Source organism: Rattus norvegicus, chromosome 4 (genome assembly GCF_021556685.1).
Source record: "Rattus norvegicus strain SHRSP/BbbUtx chromosome 4, alternate assembly SHRSP_T2T, whole genome shotgun sequence".
Lineage (NCBI taxonomy): Eukaryota > Metazoa > Chordata > Mammalia > Rodentia > Muridae > Rattus > Rattus norvegicus.
In genome coordinates, this window is record NC_141537.1 from 183,867,412 (window position 1) to 183,884,876 (window position 17,465).

The 17,465-nt window shown below is 40.5% G+C and overlaps 1 protein-coding gene and 1 pseudogene across 43 annotated transcripts in view; both read right to left on the reverse strand.

The window, feature by feature from the left end:
• Positions 1-7,394: 7,394 nt before the first annotated feature.
• The window catches only part of Caprin2 (caprin family member 2), a 58,233-nt gene continuing 48,162 nt past the window's right edge, over positions 7,395-17,465 (reverse strand). For 17 of the 43 annotated variants that reach the window (XM_087659319.1, XM_087659314.1, XM_087659307.1 and 14 more), the window contains 5 exon segments: positions 16,491-16,659; positions 12,679-12,864; positions 11,131-11,231; positions 10,201-10,264; positions 7,395-8,307 (listed from right to left, as the gene is read on the reverse strand). In XM_087659319.1, the coding sequence (XP_087515445.1) occupies positions 7,739-8,307; positions 10,201-10,264; positions 11,131-11,231; positions 12,679-12,864; positions 16,491-16,659 (1,089 nt within the window). In that variant the 3' untranslated portion in view covers positions 7,395-7,738. 43 annotated transcript variants of the gene reach the window in all.
• LOC108350798 (40S ribosomal protein S23 pseudogene) lies at positions 11,358-11,932 on the reverse strand (annotated as a pseudogene).

The following is a 17,465-nucleotide window of genomic DNA, read 5'->3' on the forward strand; positions in this document are numbered from 1 at the left end:
TGTACAAAGCTCAAGTACAAGTGGATCAAGGCCCTCCACATAAAACCAGATACACTGAAACTAACAGAAGAAAAAGTGGGAAAGAGCCTTGAACACATGGGCACAGGGGAAAATTTCCTGAACAGAGCACCAATGGCTTATGCACTAAGATCAAGAATCGACAAATGGGACCTGATAAAATTGCAAAGCTTCTATAAGGCAAATGACACTGTCAATAGGACAAAACAGCAACCAACAGATTGAGAAAAGATCTTTGCCAATCCTACATCTGATAGAGGGCTAATATCAAATATATACAAAGAACTCAAGAAGTTAGACTCCAGAGAGTCAAACAATCCTTTTAAAAATAGGCCACAGAGCTAAACAAAGAATTCTCTACTGAGGAATATCAAATGTCTGAGAAGCACCTAAAGAGATGGTCAACATCCTTAGTCATCACGGAAAAGCAAATCAAAATAACCCTGAGATTCCACCTCACACCAGTCAGAATGGCTAAGATCATAAAAGCAGGTGACAGCAGATGTTGGCAAGGATGTGGAGAAAGAGGAACACTCCTCCATTGTTGGTGGGATTGCAAACTGGTACAACCACTCTAGAAATCAGTCTGGCAGTTCCTTAGAAATTTGGACATAGTATGACCTGAGGACCCAGCTATGGGCATATACCCTAAAGATGTTCCAACATATAACAGGGACACATGTTCCACTATGTTCATAGCAGCCTTATTTATAATAGTCAGAAGCTGGAAAGAACCTAGATGTCCTTCTTCGGAAGAATGGATACAGAAAATATGGTACATTTACACAATAGAGTACTATTTAGCTATTAAAAACAATGACTTCATGAAATTCTTATGCAAATGGATGGAACTAGAAAATATCATCCTGAGTGAGGTAACCCAATCACAAAAGAACACACATGCACTCACTGATAACCAGATATTAGCCCAAATGCTCGGAATACCCAAGATACAACTCACAAACCACATGAAGCTCAAGAAGAAGGAAGACCAAAGTGTAGATGTTTCAGACCTTCTTAGAAGGGAGAACAAAAATACTCATAGGAGGAAATATGGAGACAAAGTATAGAGCAGAAGCTGAAGGAAAGATCATCCAGACTGCCCCACCTGGGGATCCGTCCCATATATAGTCACCAAACCCAGGCAATATGGTGGATGCCAAGAAGTACATGCTGACCGCAGCCTGATATAGCTGTTTCCTGAGAGGTTCTGCCAGAACCTGACAAATACAGAGGTGGATGCTCACAGCCAACCATTGAACTGAGAATGGGGTCCCCAATGGAGGAGTTAGAGAAAGAACTGAAGGGGTTTGCAGACCCATAAGAAGAACAACAATATCAACCAACCAGACCCCCTCCACCAGAGCTCCCAGGGACTAAACCACCATTCCAAGAGTACACAGGGATGGACCTACATCCTCCATCTACATATGTAGCAGAGGATGGCCTTGTTGGGCATCAGTGTGAGAGGCCCTTGGTCCTGTCAAGGCTTGATGCCCCAGTCTAGGGGAATGTCAGGGTGGGGAGGTGGGAGGGAGTGGGTGAGTGGGTGAAGTAGCACCCTCACAGAAGCAGGGGGAGGGGGAATGGGATATAGGGTTTCTGGAGGGGAAACTGGGAAAGGGGGTAACATTTAAAATGTAAATAAAAATATCCAATAAAAGGAAAAAATTAAAAGCTAAATAGTTAAAGTCTCACAATTAAACTTTAGTTGTTTAAGATTTTAAAAAAGGGAGAGAAAAAGAAAAACTAAAACATGGGCTAGCAGTTACACTTCTAAGCATTTGCTCTAGAGCTGAGAGCTATTTAAAAAAAAAAATTGTACATGAAGCTGGGCATGGCAGTACACACCTTTAATTCCAGCACCCAGCAGGAAGGGCAGGTGGATCTCAGTGAATTTCAGGTCAGGCTGGTCAACTGAGCAAGTTCCAGGACAGCCATGGCTGACAGAGGAAACATCTTAATAAAGAGAGGAGAGGGGAGGGGAGGGGGGGGAGGGGAGAGGAAAGAAAAAACTTGTACATGGTGAAGTGGAGATTTCTGGTTTATTTGGAAACTCAATTGTGACGTTTTTTTCCTGGAAGTTGTCTTGTGAGAGAATATTTTGCTGGAGCAGACACATGAGAGAGCATGTGATGTTTTACTGGAGCAGACACTTGAGCAGAAGGTGATGTTTGGAAAGAACGAAAGTGGACCCTCACAGTTAAAGGACGTTCTTGCATTGCAACACCTTGCAACACTTGGCTGGGCTTCTCTGGTCTTTGCTGAGCTTGCTTCTTTGCTTGTCTTCACTTCATAGAGCGAAAGGCACCAAAGAACCTCTCATAATATTGCAGCTGATTCTTGCTGCTTCCCCTCCTGCCATTGCAGCAGAACCTTGAAGTTTCTGCTGGACTGAGCTGCTGCTACTGATTCATGTTTGGTGTTTGCTATTGGGCTGGACTGCTGCTACTGATTCATGTTTGGTGTTTGGTATTGTACTGGACTGCTAGTATTCTGACAAAGAATGGAATTGCTCCCAAAGAACTATTTCTAAACAGGTTCACAACCGCCTTTCCCTATGAACCTCCTTTTCCCCTACCTCTGGTTGGTGGATTAGAAGGGAGTTTGAACCATTTAAGAACCCTAAATAAAGTAGATTTAGAGAAAAATCTAGGCCTGTAGGTGGCACTCCACTTTGGGTGCCACCTGTTAAAATAATTTTTAAATTCATTCTTCCTTTCCCAGCCCCAGCTCCCAGAATAATGACTCTGAGACTCATTACCATTAAGTGCCTTGGCCATAATCTTTGGCTCATTCCCTGACCAGCTTGTAACTTATCTAACCCTTTAAGCTATCCTGTCTACTGAGCAGTTAGTTACTTCTCCTTCAGTCCTGCCTGCTGCTTTCTTCACATCTCCTCAGCATAACCCTGAGTTTATCGACCTGTTGGTTTACATCCACCTCCTTGGTTCATTTTCCATGGCTCTCTTGGATCTCTGTTATACTCACTATTCCCCAGAGTCCTCTCTCTTCCTGCCACTGTTACACCTCCCATTTCCCACCTCAACAATTAGCCATTGGCTTATTGACAGGTGTATTTCCTACACACTATAAACCTGAAAACAATCCAATTGTTCTTCAGTGTGTTGGGTTACAGTGTGTGAAGGTGTGTCTCTGTATATTCAATTGTTAATTCTGTACCAGCAGAGAGCCAAATGCTGGCAGGATCTTGGTATTGTTTATTCTATTCTATTCAGGCCCATCACCTGTCTCAGTTTTTTTTTAAATATTCATTCTTCCTTACCTGCCTAAGGCAATCTAGAATTGTATCTGATTGTCTATAATAAAGATCTGACAGCCAATAGCTGGGCAGGAAGTGGAGGAAAGAAGTTCCAGTGCTAGGAGAAGACTGAGAGGAGTAGATTGGCCAGCAGACATGTGTGAGTAGAGAAAGCAAGTTAAGCACGATGCATGAATCCTTTCTCTGTTTCTTTATAATGGATGTGAAGTAACTAGACATTTTAAGTTCCTATTGCTGACTTCCCTGCAGGATGAACTGTAACTTGGAATTGTGAGCTAAAATAAACCTTTTCCCCTTCAAGTTGTTTGTGTTAGAGTATTTTATCATAGGAACATAAGGGAACTAAGACATTGAAACACACGTCAACCTGAAAAGATGTGCAGAGTACTACAAGGAGAGTGCCAACTTTAAACCAACTTGGATTGTCTATATATAATCCCTTAAAACTGCTCAAAGGTCAATGGATTAACACTGGCGAGAACATAAGGGAAGTAGGTAGAGCTATAGTAATATAAGCGGAGGATTCTGTGGTAATGAAAAAGATGTCTTATCAGTGCTGGCATCCTTGCTGTGATATTGGACTATAGTTTTCTAACAAGTTATTGTCAAAGGAAACTGGATAAGATTTCACGGAATCCATTTTACTTCCTACAACTGCATGTGATCCTCTAATTGCCTCTAAATAATTTAAAATACATAATTTAAAAGCCAATTTTCCCATGAAAATCTTCCTACCTTTGGTTGGCCCTCTATCAGCTTGACTCAAACTAAGGTCATCTGGAAAGAGGAAACCTCAAATGCATTTATCAGACTGGCCTACAGGCAAGCCTGTCAAGATTTTCTTGATTAAAGACTGACATGATGAACCCAAAGGATCAAGCTCACAACATATAGTACTATTCTTTGGCAGATAAGTGAGCCATGAGGGCAAGCCAATAAGCAGTATTACTCCATGGCCTCTGGTTCAGTTCCCACCTCTAGATCCCTCCCTTAAGTTCCTGCCCCTACTTCATGATGAACTATGACCTAGAGTTGTAAAATAAAATAAACCCTTTCCTCCCCAAGTTGCTATTGGTCAGAATTTTTGTTACAGCAACAGAAATCAAATTAGAGTATTCATTAAAGACAATGTTATTAAACTAAAGACAACAGTAAAAGTCAGCATAAAACTGTAAGCTCAAACTTTGCTCTCATCGCACTCTAAGCGGCTTGCCTTAAACTATAATTTACCTATGGCTCATTATGCATCCCTATTTTTTGTATAACTTTGCATACAGGGATATCTACATTTAAAAATGACCTTCCTTTGTCGACCTGACTATCCTGCCTAAGAACTGTCATGAGGACTTCATGAAATAAACATAGGCATGCCCAGTGTTAACTTACAGATGCAATCTGTTTAACCGAAAGCTAACTTATTCTGTCTTTGCTTATGCAACATACAGTATGAAAGTGTGTCAATCTGTAACTACTGAGGGAAGAAAATAAATGAACATCAGAGTGATGGAGATCTGAAGTAGGATGGCCAAAATAGGACATGGGTGAGAAAGGTATGCAACATCTCGAGTATAATCAACAGAATTGTGTGGTTAGGTGGGGACTAAAAGTTAACTATAAGAAGACAAGAATGATTCTAAGAGGGGTTGGGGATTTAGCTCAGTGGTAGAACGCTTGCCTAGGAAGCGCAAGGCCCTGGGTTCGGTCCCCAGCTCCGAAAAAAAAAGAACAAAAAAAAAAAAAAAGAATGATTCTAAGAGTCTAGCTTTGATGGCTTTGGGGAAGTTACTATCCGATTGGACTGGGTTACAGAAGCTGCTTTTGCACATGCCAGCTGAGTGTTGTAATAGTTTCTTCAACTAGAGACTTTCATGAGTAACTGGAAAACCTACATCCCCACTCACAAAAGCTGGCATGGTAAGAGAAAGGAATAAAGAGTAAGTCATAAAATGTCAGCTCTATATCCAGGGATGTCTCATGGATGGTCCTGCTGGTGGCTATGGCTCAGGGAAAGACTAACTGGTGTGCTTACAGTTTGAAATACCAAAGTAATATTTATCTAGGCACTGCCACTATGCCCTTTTTAAATATTTAACACCTTAGCCATCCAAACAGAGTATCACACAACCATACACCCTGTCTGTGGACAGTAGTTCACTTACCAATCTGTTAGTGGCTCATATGGTACAGAGAAAATGAGAGCTAATAGCCCAGACATGAAAACTACCTACAGCCAGGCATGGTAGTGCAAGTCTATAAGACCTGCACTGGAAGAGTCCAGGGCCAGCCTCAGATACAGCCAGCCTAGAGTACATGTGACCCTGTCTCAAAACACAACAGTCTATGGCCATAACACGCAGAATGCATCTGATCTCATCTAATTTAAAACAACAAATAAGTCTTACAAAGTTCCTAGTGCACATTTAAAACCGCATTAAGTTATCTGTCACTGAGTGTTATTTAGCTTATGCTTGAGCCCCTCTATTCTAAAAGGGTCTATCTCAGCAGGACTCTGCATCATGGTGCCTGGTGAGAGCCACGGAGTGTAAATTTAACAACTTTAGTATTATATTAATAAATGTCAGTGGCAACATCCCTTAAAATAGCACAAGTAACCAGAATCCCTGAGCAGACTTTCCCAAAAGAACGTGACAAACTTCCTGATTAAAGAAGGAAGGCATTTTAAAATACCTAACTGGGCTGGACAGATGACTCATTGGGTGAAATGCTTGCTGTTCAATCATAAGAATTTCAGTTCACATCCCAAATGCCAAGGGAAAACTGACAAATTAGCTCGTTAAGACCTGTAATTCAAGAGCTCGGGAGGCAGAGACAGGCAAATCTCTTCTAAGACAGCTTGTTACACATAAGAAGTTCCAATAGCTAGGGAATAACCTAGTCAGCAAACCTATTGTTAATTGGACTTAACCTGAGAGAATAGGGTTGCCAACAATATTGTAAATGTGTTGATTGTGTGGTGATGAGGAAAACTAAATAAACTAAAGGCTTGAGAAAGACCTTGTGGACCTGATAAACTAGCTGCTTCTGAGCACTGATCTGCTGTCATTTGTTTAATAGCATCAGTGCCTTCTCTATGAACTTTGTGTTCTGGACTTGAAAATCAAAACCCAAAACAAGTTTCTGCCTTGGCAGATGAGCTGCAAAAATGTTTCTCCAGTCCTTCACATATTTCTAAATATTGTAACAAAGAACAAAGCACTTCTGACAATAACTCCTTATAGAAACTGAGAAATAAAATATTTAATAACAGATTTAAATCTAAACTATAAAATATGAAAAAATAAAACGATAGCACATAGTATTTATGTGCCAGGCACTGTGTTAAGTGTTTAGATGTATCTTAGTAAATTTCACAACTGCCCCGTTACTCTGAACCTGTATATACATAGGAAGATAGTCTTTAAGAACAAGAGGGAGGGAAGGAAGGAAGGAAGGAAAAGAGAGCTCAATCCTAGAGGTAAAATAGTTACCTCAAGGTTAACCAGGAGTAGCAGAGACAAGATATAAACAAAAAGCCTAAACTTTTTGGTTACTCAGTGCTTTGTCTATACAATTGAACCCAGCATTCTGCTAAGAACAGAGTACACATGTGCATCTCTTACTATGCCTTGTTTTAATACACACAGCAGACAACAAAACATAGCTACACAGAGAATATGCCCTATGGCAAGGAAGTCATAACATGTTCCAGGACAATATACAATTCGGCCAGTGGAAAAGATCCATCTTGGTTGGTTGGTTGGTTGGTGTTTTGTTTGTTTATTTTTTAAAAAAGGGTTTCTCTGTGTAGTTTTAGCTGTCTTAGAACTTGATCTGTAGACCAGGCCTTGAACTCAGAGATCCATCTGCCTATGCCTCCCAAGTGCCGGGATTAAAGGTTTGCACCACCGTTGCCTAGCTACATCCATCTTTTAATAAAAGAGATAGATACACATCAGAGAAAGTCCTTAGAAGGACCTAGACAATATAAAGGTCTTCTTTTAAATGAACACTATAAACCCAATGATTCCAGAGTTGTCAGTGATAAATTCTTACCTCTCAATCAAATGTTTATGCAAACAGAAACAATTGGAGGTGCAGTTTAAATTTTTTATTGAGGCACAACGAGGCATGGTAACTTGTCTGAAGTTGAGGCATTCAGTTCAGTAAGCTGACCATTAACACAGTTCAGGGTTAAGTGCAAGCGATACATATTTGCTGTGTGACTAGCAAGGCTACATCACAATTTATAAAGTGCCAGATTAGTGCTAATTATCATTCTGCTTCAAAGTCTTCACATAAAAAGAAAACAAAAGAGTAAGGACCTCCTTCTTTTCCTAGGAACAGAAATACTTTCCTCAACCAGTCAACCACCAGGGCAAGGACTACTTCTCCTTAGATCCACTAGAGAAAACTCCGTTGTTTTCTCTGAACTGAATTTCAATCTTGATAAAGAAGATAGCCTGAAAATGTAGAGTATTTCCAGCTACTTCCATAAATCGCTCCCCTGTGTAAGCGCAACCATATCTGATCTCCCTGGAGGAGCTGGAGAATAGCATGGTTGCTTGCTGTCTCATGGTCTGGAGCACCATCATTGGCATAGGCTGACACCAAGACCTCCTCATTCTTCATGAGGTTGACATACAGTGGTACATTCACAGCCAGCTTTAGCATGTGAAAAATGAACACGTAAGTGCCATTTACTGGGCAATTGAATCTACCAAGTTGAAGATCAAAGGTCTCTCCCAAGTTGTTCAGGAGAAGATCAAACACAATAGGTTGGTCTAAAGTTCCAGGAGCCAGATTGGATGTTCTGGCAGCTGAGAAGGCAACTCGCATTTGCTGAGGCAGAGGATAGACGTGTACTGGCAGAATGGCGGCTGCTGGGCTTGTCACTGGCACATCCACTGGGGTCATGCTCCGGGAGTCTCCTACCCCAGAGTCTCCACTGTTAAAAGTCTCGCTGTCTCTCTCTGGGCTGCTCACCTGAGAGGAGTCGCTCCACCCTGCTGTTCATTAATAACAGTGAGTTTTTCAGTGAGGCCTTAGCTTTGACAGGACATTTAACATTAACTACTGAAATACAAGATTCCAAAACAAAAGCAATAAAAATGTTCTACTAGGTAATCTTGTGTTGATTGCTTTCTATTTTGTAAAGTCAAGAAAATGCACTCTCCTCCCAAAATTGAGTAACTTACCAACTCTCATCAATATCAGAAAACTAAAAACAGAGTTAGGCATTTTTTACTCATCTTACTTCCATAATTCTCATTCAGCTAATTTTCCAGTGACTAATCTTCTACTCAAAGTAAATAATATAAAAAGGCTCAAGAAACTTTAAGATTAGCTAAAAGACATAGAAGTACCAACTACTAGCCATTCAGAGATGTTCTGACAGGAAGACTAAGCCCCAAGATAAATGCTTGGTTCTCAATCCAACTTACAAATGTTATAAAATTGTGTGTGTGTGTGTGTGTGTGTGTGTGAGAGAGAGAGAGAGAAAGAGAGAGAGAGAGAGAGAGAGAGAGAGAACATGTAGGTGTAAGTGCCCATGCGCATGCAATATAAAGTCCAGAAGTTTGCAACAGATAGCTTCCTCAGTCCCTAGCTACCTTATTTTTTGAGATAGTCTCTCACTGCCCCTGGAACTCATTGATAGCTAGATGGAATGTCCTGGCAAGGGCAAGTAGCTCAGCGGTTAAGAACACTGACTGCTCTTCCAGAGGTCCTGAGTTCAAATTCCAGCAACCACATGGTGGCTCACAAACATCTGTAATGAGATCTAATGCCCTCTTCTGGTGTGTCTGAAGACAGATTCAGTGTACTCATGTAAATTAAATAAATAAATCTTAAAAAAGAACATCCTGGCAAGCCTCCAAGACCTGCCCCCCCACCACCACCACTAGGGTTATAGGCAACTGCTACAAAGCCCAGTGTTTTTCATGCCTGCCAGGAATCTCAACTCAGGTCTTCATACTGCAGAGTGAGCACTTTACCCTACACAACCTTCTCCACTGATCTAAAATAATAATGTTTTAGGTGGTGTGTACAAAACACTGCTCAATATGATGAAGACCATTTTCTCAAAGTAGAAAGGCTATTTTCCTTTGAAATTTTTCGCTTTCATAATTCTTTTTCAAGTACACTGAATCATTTAATAGTCTCTTCTCATCCTGACAAGTGCACTGCCACCCTGTTTTAACTGCTACCTGTTCAAGTCTACCACTGCACTAATGTTAGCACCACTCATTTCAAAAGCCATCATTCTGGGGACTAGAGAGGTGGTTCAGTGGTTAAGAGCACTTGTTGCTCTGACAGAGGAGCTGGGTTCAGTGCCCAGCACCCACATGGTGGGCCACAACCATCTGTAACTCCATTTCCAAGGGATCTAATTCCTTTTTCTGACCTCCAAAGGCACCACCAAGCATGTAAGTGGTGCACAGATAGACATGCAGGTAAAACACTCATAAAATAAAAGAATAAATCTAAAAAAAGTTTTTTGTTTTTTGTTTTTTTTTTTGTTTTTTTTTTTTTTTGGAGCTGGGGACCGAACCCAGGGCCTTGCGCTTCCTAGGTAAGCGCTCTACCACTGAGCTAAATCCCCAGCCCCAAAAAAAAGTTTTTTTTTAAAGTCATCACTCTGAATCAATCTCAAGTTAGCATAGGAAACTGTGTCAAAGGTTAAATTATGTTCATGTAAGAAAAAAACACTTTTTAGAAAACATACACAACTAGACTGACAGTGTTCATACACTTCCTAATAGTCTACTGCCTCATTTCATGCTGGTTAGCATTGAAATTGAAATCTTCAGCAGATGAATGTTACATAGAGAGAAGCTGGTACAGGATGTAGTGAAGTAAAAGCATGCTTTAGGTAGATCTATGCAGGTAAGTACCCTTACCTCTTGAATTTGCCTGAAGACCACTAGATGTCCCTGATCTTTTATAACACTGCTGGAAATTATCCTGAAATGAATACACAAATATTTTAACTTGGCACGAAAACTAAAAATACAGATTAATTAATTAGCATCAAGGGAACACCATGTAACAAGTACAGTGCTGAGTAATCACGGAAGCAGACAATGGCCTTTGTCATTCATCTTCAAGAAGAGCACATAAATTCTTCAATACGACTGAGACTGTAAATCAATGTAAAGACTAGCAACAGAGAGGTCTTAGTAGATGAAGATGGTTGTCACCAAGCCTGGCTGAATCTCCAGAATCCACATGACAGAGATAATCCATGCCTACAAATTGTCCTCTAACCTCTATACCATGGTGTCTACACACACACACACACACACACACACACACACACACACACACATAAATAAAACAAAGTTACAAAGTTTTAAAAGAAAAATACTAGTCTAGTATGTTAGTCTAAATACGACCATGATAGAAAGTTCACAAAGTTTGCTAAAATGAAATGTGTAAGCCCCTATCAGTCTTGTCAGACATACAGAAGAAACTCTCCCGAGTGATCAAATCCAAATAAACAAAACAGTTAAACTTGTAAAGATGAACTCTACCATATATAACAGGTAAGTTAAGTTGAAGGCAATGTAGTAACACTGTAAGAAACACAAGCTTGGAAGTTTAGAAAAAAAATTTGCAATCCAATTTTTATCCCATTTATTTGCTGTGTGACTACAAACAAGAAACTTAACCTCTGAACCCTTTTCCTATAAAGTGGAAGAATAAATGAGTTTATATGAACATGATTAAGGTCCTTTCAAATTCCATCCTCACTTGATGATAGGAAAAATGTTCACGACCAACACCCACAACTGTTGCACACTTTAGTAGCAGCAGCCATTCCTACTTACCCTCTGAGAGTAAGGTGTCCCAGGATACTCTCTAGCTTGCAGCTGCAGTTGGCTGTAAGTCCCACTTGAAGCTGAGGGAAGGCCTCTGTAACTATCAAAACCTAATGAATAAACAAGCAACATACATAAAACGATAGGGAATGAAGTTCAGTAAAGTCTGTGGCTTTACAAGTTAAACTGGAGAGGAAACAATGGACAGCTCTTACAATGTCACCATTAGATATATGGCTTCTTTGGTTTTTTTATTTTTAGAATAGGAAGTTTTATTACTGTGTTCACCACTGTCAAATTTTATAGTTTCAGTCGTTCCTTCTTGCCTTTGTACAGGGCCAATGGAAAAACACTCCTTTAACAACGTTAAGTAGACTCCAAGACCATCGCCTACAGCATGACCTTTCTGACCAAATCCAACAACCAGAGCCTCATCATTTTCTCAGTGAAGTTCAAGCAGCCATCAGTGGGCATGAATGCTGTGACCATCTTGCCATTCTTGATGAGCTGCACCCTGACATACTTTCTAACAGCAAAATTTGGCTGTTTGGCCTCAACCCCTACTTTTTCCAGCACAGTTCCGTTTGAATGAGAAGCACCTCCAAAAGGACCAACCCCTAAGGCTGTGCCCAAGCAGGCTGGCATTTCTTGTACTGTTTGTCATGCCACTTCTAGTCCTATCAGACACTGTGGAGTTTCCTGGCAGTACAGAAACCATAATATTTGCCCATCTAGCACCAGGGACCAGAGCAAAAGAGAAGTGTGTCTGTAACTAAAAACATACTAAAATGTTTCTGCAGCAAAATACACATAATTCTGCTGGCTATTTATTTACTTATTTACATCGGTTTTTTGAGATATGGTTTTTTTGTGTAATCCTGGCTGTCCTAGAACTCATTATACAGACCAGGCTGGTCTCACACTCAGAAATTCACATGTCTCTGACTCCCACATGCTGAATTAAAAGCATGTACCACCACACCCAGTATTTTTTCCTGACTTCTAATACTGTTGAAACACAAGTTGTGGTTGGGCAAAGATGGGACTAATGTAATTAGATACTTAAAACCTAATATTAAGCTAATATCAAGCTGCCATCACAATACTTAGAACCATAACTTTATCTTAGCAGTCCACACTATATGGACTCAATTTCTCTTGTTGTTATCTGCAGTATAGTTTAAAAGTAACCTGTGAATGAGCTTTGTCTAATTATGACATATCTTAAGAGTTAATCAGTAAAAGAAAAAATATAATTCAAACATGAAAATCAAAATCCCACATGAAAACCAGGCTGATCAACCTCCCTTCTTTAGTAAATCACAGGATTAATGCTCTCTTTGCAGACAGAGTTAGGTAGGTCTGTGCAGAGAGTAAGCATATTAAAGTACTGGAGTGCCAGAGAGATAACTCAATGCCTAAGAACATAAGTTAAAGAAAGTTTCATCTACTAATAGACAATTATAAATGGGAATGACAAGAACAATAGAGAAGTAAAATTTCAGTCAGGTGAATATATAGATTAAGATAATTTAGTACACTAGACTCAAAGCATACCTTTGTAGCTACCAGGAGACCGATAAGGATTCATTAGTAACCTCCCTCCACGTGAACATCCTCTCAGAGCCCCCCTACTACTGATAAATGGCTGAGCAGGTCTGGGAAACATACTCGTGGGTGCTGGGTAAAAGGCAAGGCTCCCATTGCTTACTTGAACAGTTCCATCAGGATGGTAACCTGCAGCTTAAGAGAGAACAATTTAGAGTCCAAGAATTAAATGGTAACAAAGGCCCCATGTTGTCAATATATATAAAAATATATTGATATATTATATATAGAATACATATCAAAACATCTAACATTTTTCCTTTAAAAGCTTACTTATGATACATGAGCATATATATGAAACAGAATATTACTCAGTTGTAGAGAGGAAAAAATCTAGCACATGTCACAGTATAAATGAGCTTTACAGGGGTTATATTAAATAAGTTAAAACAGAACAATATATGATGCCAACTTACATGAGGTAGGCAGGGCAGTCAAATTCAAACTCATAAAGTAGAATGGTTGACTCCGGGGGCCAGTAGGGAATGAAAAGGAGTTAGCAGTAAGCAGATATAAAGTCATAGCCAGTGTGGGATGGGGTGATGAATACAGAATTCAGATGTGATAGCATATCTGTGAGAGGTCATTTTGTGCACTGTGTATGCAAGTGCGGGTTTCTGTACCCAGGGTTCTGGTGGCAGTCCCTATTTTGTAGTGTCATTATTTTGAGGCATCTCCTAACTCAATATTTTACAAAACACTGTTCTTCACCATCCTCTGATTGGCCAATTAAAGGGCTGAGCAGCCTATTGCTGGGCAGGAGAGGAGAAGGGCAGGACTCCCAGGCCCACAGAGAGGATTTCATGTGGGGACCAAGGGAGTCATCATTGGGACGTGAACAAAGAAGGAGGTGCCAGGCAAGACTAAGATGCCAGGTCACAGGCCGCACGGTAAGTAGGCCAGGCCAGCATTGTTGGGTTAGAATAGCCTAGAACACGCCTCGCTACTATGCCTAAAGCTTATAATAAATAAATACAGGTTTCTGTGATGTTATTCAGAGCAAGAATGGCCTAGAAAAGCCCCTACTTTCACAAGGTGTAAAAATGTTAAGAATGATGCCAGGTATGGTGACATATATGCCTTTAACATCAGTACTTGAAGACAGAGACAGCTGAATCTCTTGGGCTTTGAGACCATACCAGTCTATACTACAAGTTCCTGATACACTAAGGCTACAGAGTAAGACATCTCAAGCTAAATATTCCAGATCAAGGAGCAAAAGAAAATTCTAATCTTTTTTGGGGGGGGGAGGGGGGAGTTGTGTGTATGTTTGTATGTGTGTGTGGGGGGGGGGGGTGTCTCATGTAGCACAGGCTGGTCCTGAGCTTGTTATGTAGCCAAGGATAATCATAAATTTCTTATCTTGGTGTGTCCAACTCTCAGATTCTAGGATTGTATGCATCTGCCATTATGCCCAGTTGACACCAGTGTTGAGGATGAAACCTGGGACTTCGTGTATGTTAGACAAACACTTTATAGTTGAACTACATCCCTGGGCCATGAATTAAAATCTTACTAGAATTCAAAATTGAGAAAGTCTATGGCCACAGTGTCTGTTAGGTAAAGGGCCTCACCACTAAAGGAAAAAGCACCCAGAGGCTCAGCTCATTTGCTCAGCATGTTAAGGGCTTCAATACCAACGCTGCAAACCTACCAGTGCTTTTGTATTAAGAAGGAAGGTAGTAAATTTTAACAAAGGAAATAATTAAACAAAAAATTTAAAAAGGTTACCTGTGCTTTTACCATTCAAAACAGCTTTAAAAGATTAAAACTTTCTCTGAGCTAACAGTACAATAGCATTTATCTCACTTCAGTTTTTATTTTCCATTAAATCTATCATCTGTACTTAAAGCATAACACAGTGTAAAACAATAGCTTCACAATCTACACCAAGGCATTTAGAAGTCCTGTCTGCTTGGCCTCTGTCTAGGTAACCCTACAATCAAACTTGAAACCAAGAGTCAACACAGCTAAAACAGCCACTCAAGTTCTACCTCCCCATAGCCCCAATTAGGGACTGGAGAGATGGCTCCACAGTTAAGAGCACTTATTTCTCTTGCAGGGGACTTAGGCTCCATGCCCAGTGCCCATGTGATCCTCACAATCATCTGTAGCTCCAGGTGCAGGAGATCTGATGTCATTTTCTGATCTCTGGGGGTATCAGGCACATACATGGTACACAAACATACATGCAAGCAAAACATCCATATACTTAAGAAAGGTCAAGGGCCCGGCACAGTGATACACAACTTAAATCCTCAGGAGACAAAAGCAAGGAGATCTCTGAGTTCAAGACCAGCCTGGTCAATAAAGCAAGTTCCAGGATACCCAGAGCTACACAGAGAAACCCTGTCTTGAAGAAAACAAAACTAAGACAAACAAAAGGAATCTCAAAGTTAAATTAGCAGGTAAATGTTGGGAATTGGCGCTAATGCTTTGTCTTATTTCCAAAAGCCACACTTCCACACCTTAGGGTCCCTGTCCCCACATGGCTTTGACTGATAATTAAGGAATTGGCTGGAGAGATGGCTCAGCGGTTAAGAGCACTGACTGCTCTTCCAGAGGTCCTGAGTTCAAATCCCAGCAACCACATGGTGGCTCACAGCCATCTGTAATAAGATCTGATGCCCTCTTCTGGTGTGTCTAAAGATAGTGACAGTGTACTTATATATAATAAATAAATTAAAAAAAAAAAAAAAAAGTTGAGGATTTAGCTCAGTGGTAGAGCGCTTGCCTAGCAAACGCAAGGCCCTGGGTTTGGTCCCCAGCTCTGAAAAAAAGAAAAAAAAAAAAAAAAGAAAAAAAGAAAGATAATTAAGGAATTGCCATATAACCAACAGCTGCAGAGAGATTGGACAGGACTTTGAGATTGCACAGGCAAGGGACCAGGAAAAAGGGGAGAAAGAGAATGGCCATGACTTAGAGGCAAAGGGATCAGATTTGAGAGCTGCAGGAGAGAAATCACTCAACAATGTAGGTGGAAAGGAAATGCAGTCCTGTGAGGGGGCTCCCCAGAAAGCAACAGGGTCACAGAGATGAAATGTAGATTTTAAAAGATGTTAAGCCAGGAATACAAGAGGGAAATGTGTGCTAGCTGCATGGAGGTTTAGAAGTCCCCAACCCTTAAGCTAGTCAAGGCATATAAAAATTAGCTAGTGTGTGTCTATCTTTCATTCATGAATCCACAGAGCTCTTGGGAGGGTGTAGCACATACGTGAATGAGACCCTCTGGGAGCTTAACTAATTCACCGCTAGAGGTAAACTTAATTAAACAGAGGAAAAGACATCAACTACTTCTTACTACCAGAGAAACATTAAAGAGATAAACGCTTCCAGCTGTAAGGCCACTACAGACTGTTTTCTTAAAAAGCTGCTGTCTAAGTCTATAGAGGACACTATAGAGGGTACTCCAGTAAAGCGCCAAGATGGCATGTGGCACTTTTTTTTTTAGTTCTTTTTTTCAGAGCTGGGGACCGAACCCAGGGCCTTGTGCTTCCTAGGTAAGCGCTCTACCACTGAGCTAAATCCCCAACCCTGCATGTGGCACTTTTTTTTTTTTCCTTTTCTTTTTTTTTCGGAGCTGGGGACCGAACCCAGGGCCTTGCGCTTGCTAGGCACGCGCTCTACCACTGAGCTAAATCCCCAAGCCCGGCATGTGGCACTTATAAAGAATATATGCCGCCAGGCCCTGGGTTCGGTCCCCAGCTCCGAAAAAAAAAGAACCAAAAAAAAAAAAAAAAGAATATATGCAGAGGTCTTACCAGTCTCGGGAGGTTGGGTTGTCTGCTCCACGTGTACAGCTGGGAGCTGACATTGGGATACTGTCTGTGTACTTGATGAAGTAAAACTTTGACTGTAGCCAGATGAATAAGGAGATTCTTTCATTGCTTGTTCTTTCCGTGGAGGCAGAGGTGCATTAACATTAAATACCTTAAAGGAAAGAGCACACAAAAGCACTGGGTATGGATCAGAGGAAGTGTCTCAATAACATCTGTACAACTGTACCAGATCCTAAGGCATTAGATGGACAAAGGACTTGAATCGACATTTCTTCAAAGACAACAAACAACTATTAAGAACAAGAAAGCCTGATCATCCTTAGTCATCAGGGAAATGTAAACCAAGACCACTGTGGGGTTTCCCTTCATACCCACTGGGCCCACCATTGATGGAAAGCAAGACTAAAGAGGGAGCGGGGGAAACTAATCTTATTACTGCTGGAAAGATAAGCTGGCACAAGCACTGGGAAACAGATGATGGTTCCTTGTGAAGAAAATGTAAACCCACCATAATGTCCAGATACTGTCCCAAAAGAAGTAGAAGTCAAGACTTGAGCAGATATGAGCTGAGCAACATTACTCCTAACAGTAAAACGTCAAAAAACCAAATGAAATGAGACAAGTACATTAAGTATCATTCACTCATAAAAATAATGAAAATATGATGTATATTACATATCAAAAACATTACACTAAGTGAAACAAGCAAGTTACAAAGCAATTGTGAAAAGATTAGATGGCTCCCTGTGTAAAGACGTTTACTGAGCAACCTTAGTGACCTGAGTTAATCCATTTAAAAGTGGTAGGAAGAACTAACTCCATTGTAATTGTCCTCTGACCTCCACATGCATGATTTGCACATGATAATAGTAAGTAATATTGCTTTTGAAAAGAAATATATGGTTTCGCTTCTACCTAGAATAAGTAATGTTGTAGAGGCAGAAGTAGAATAGAAGT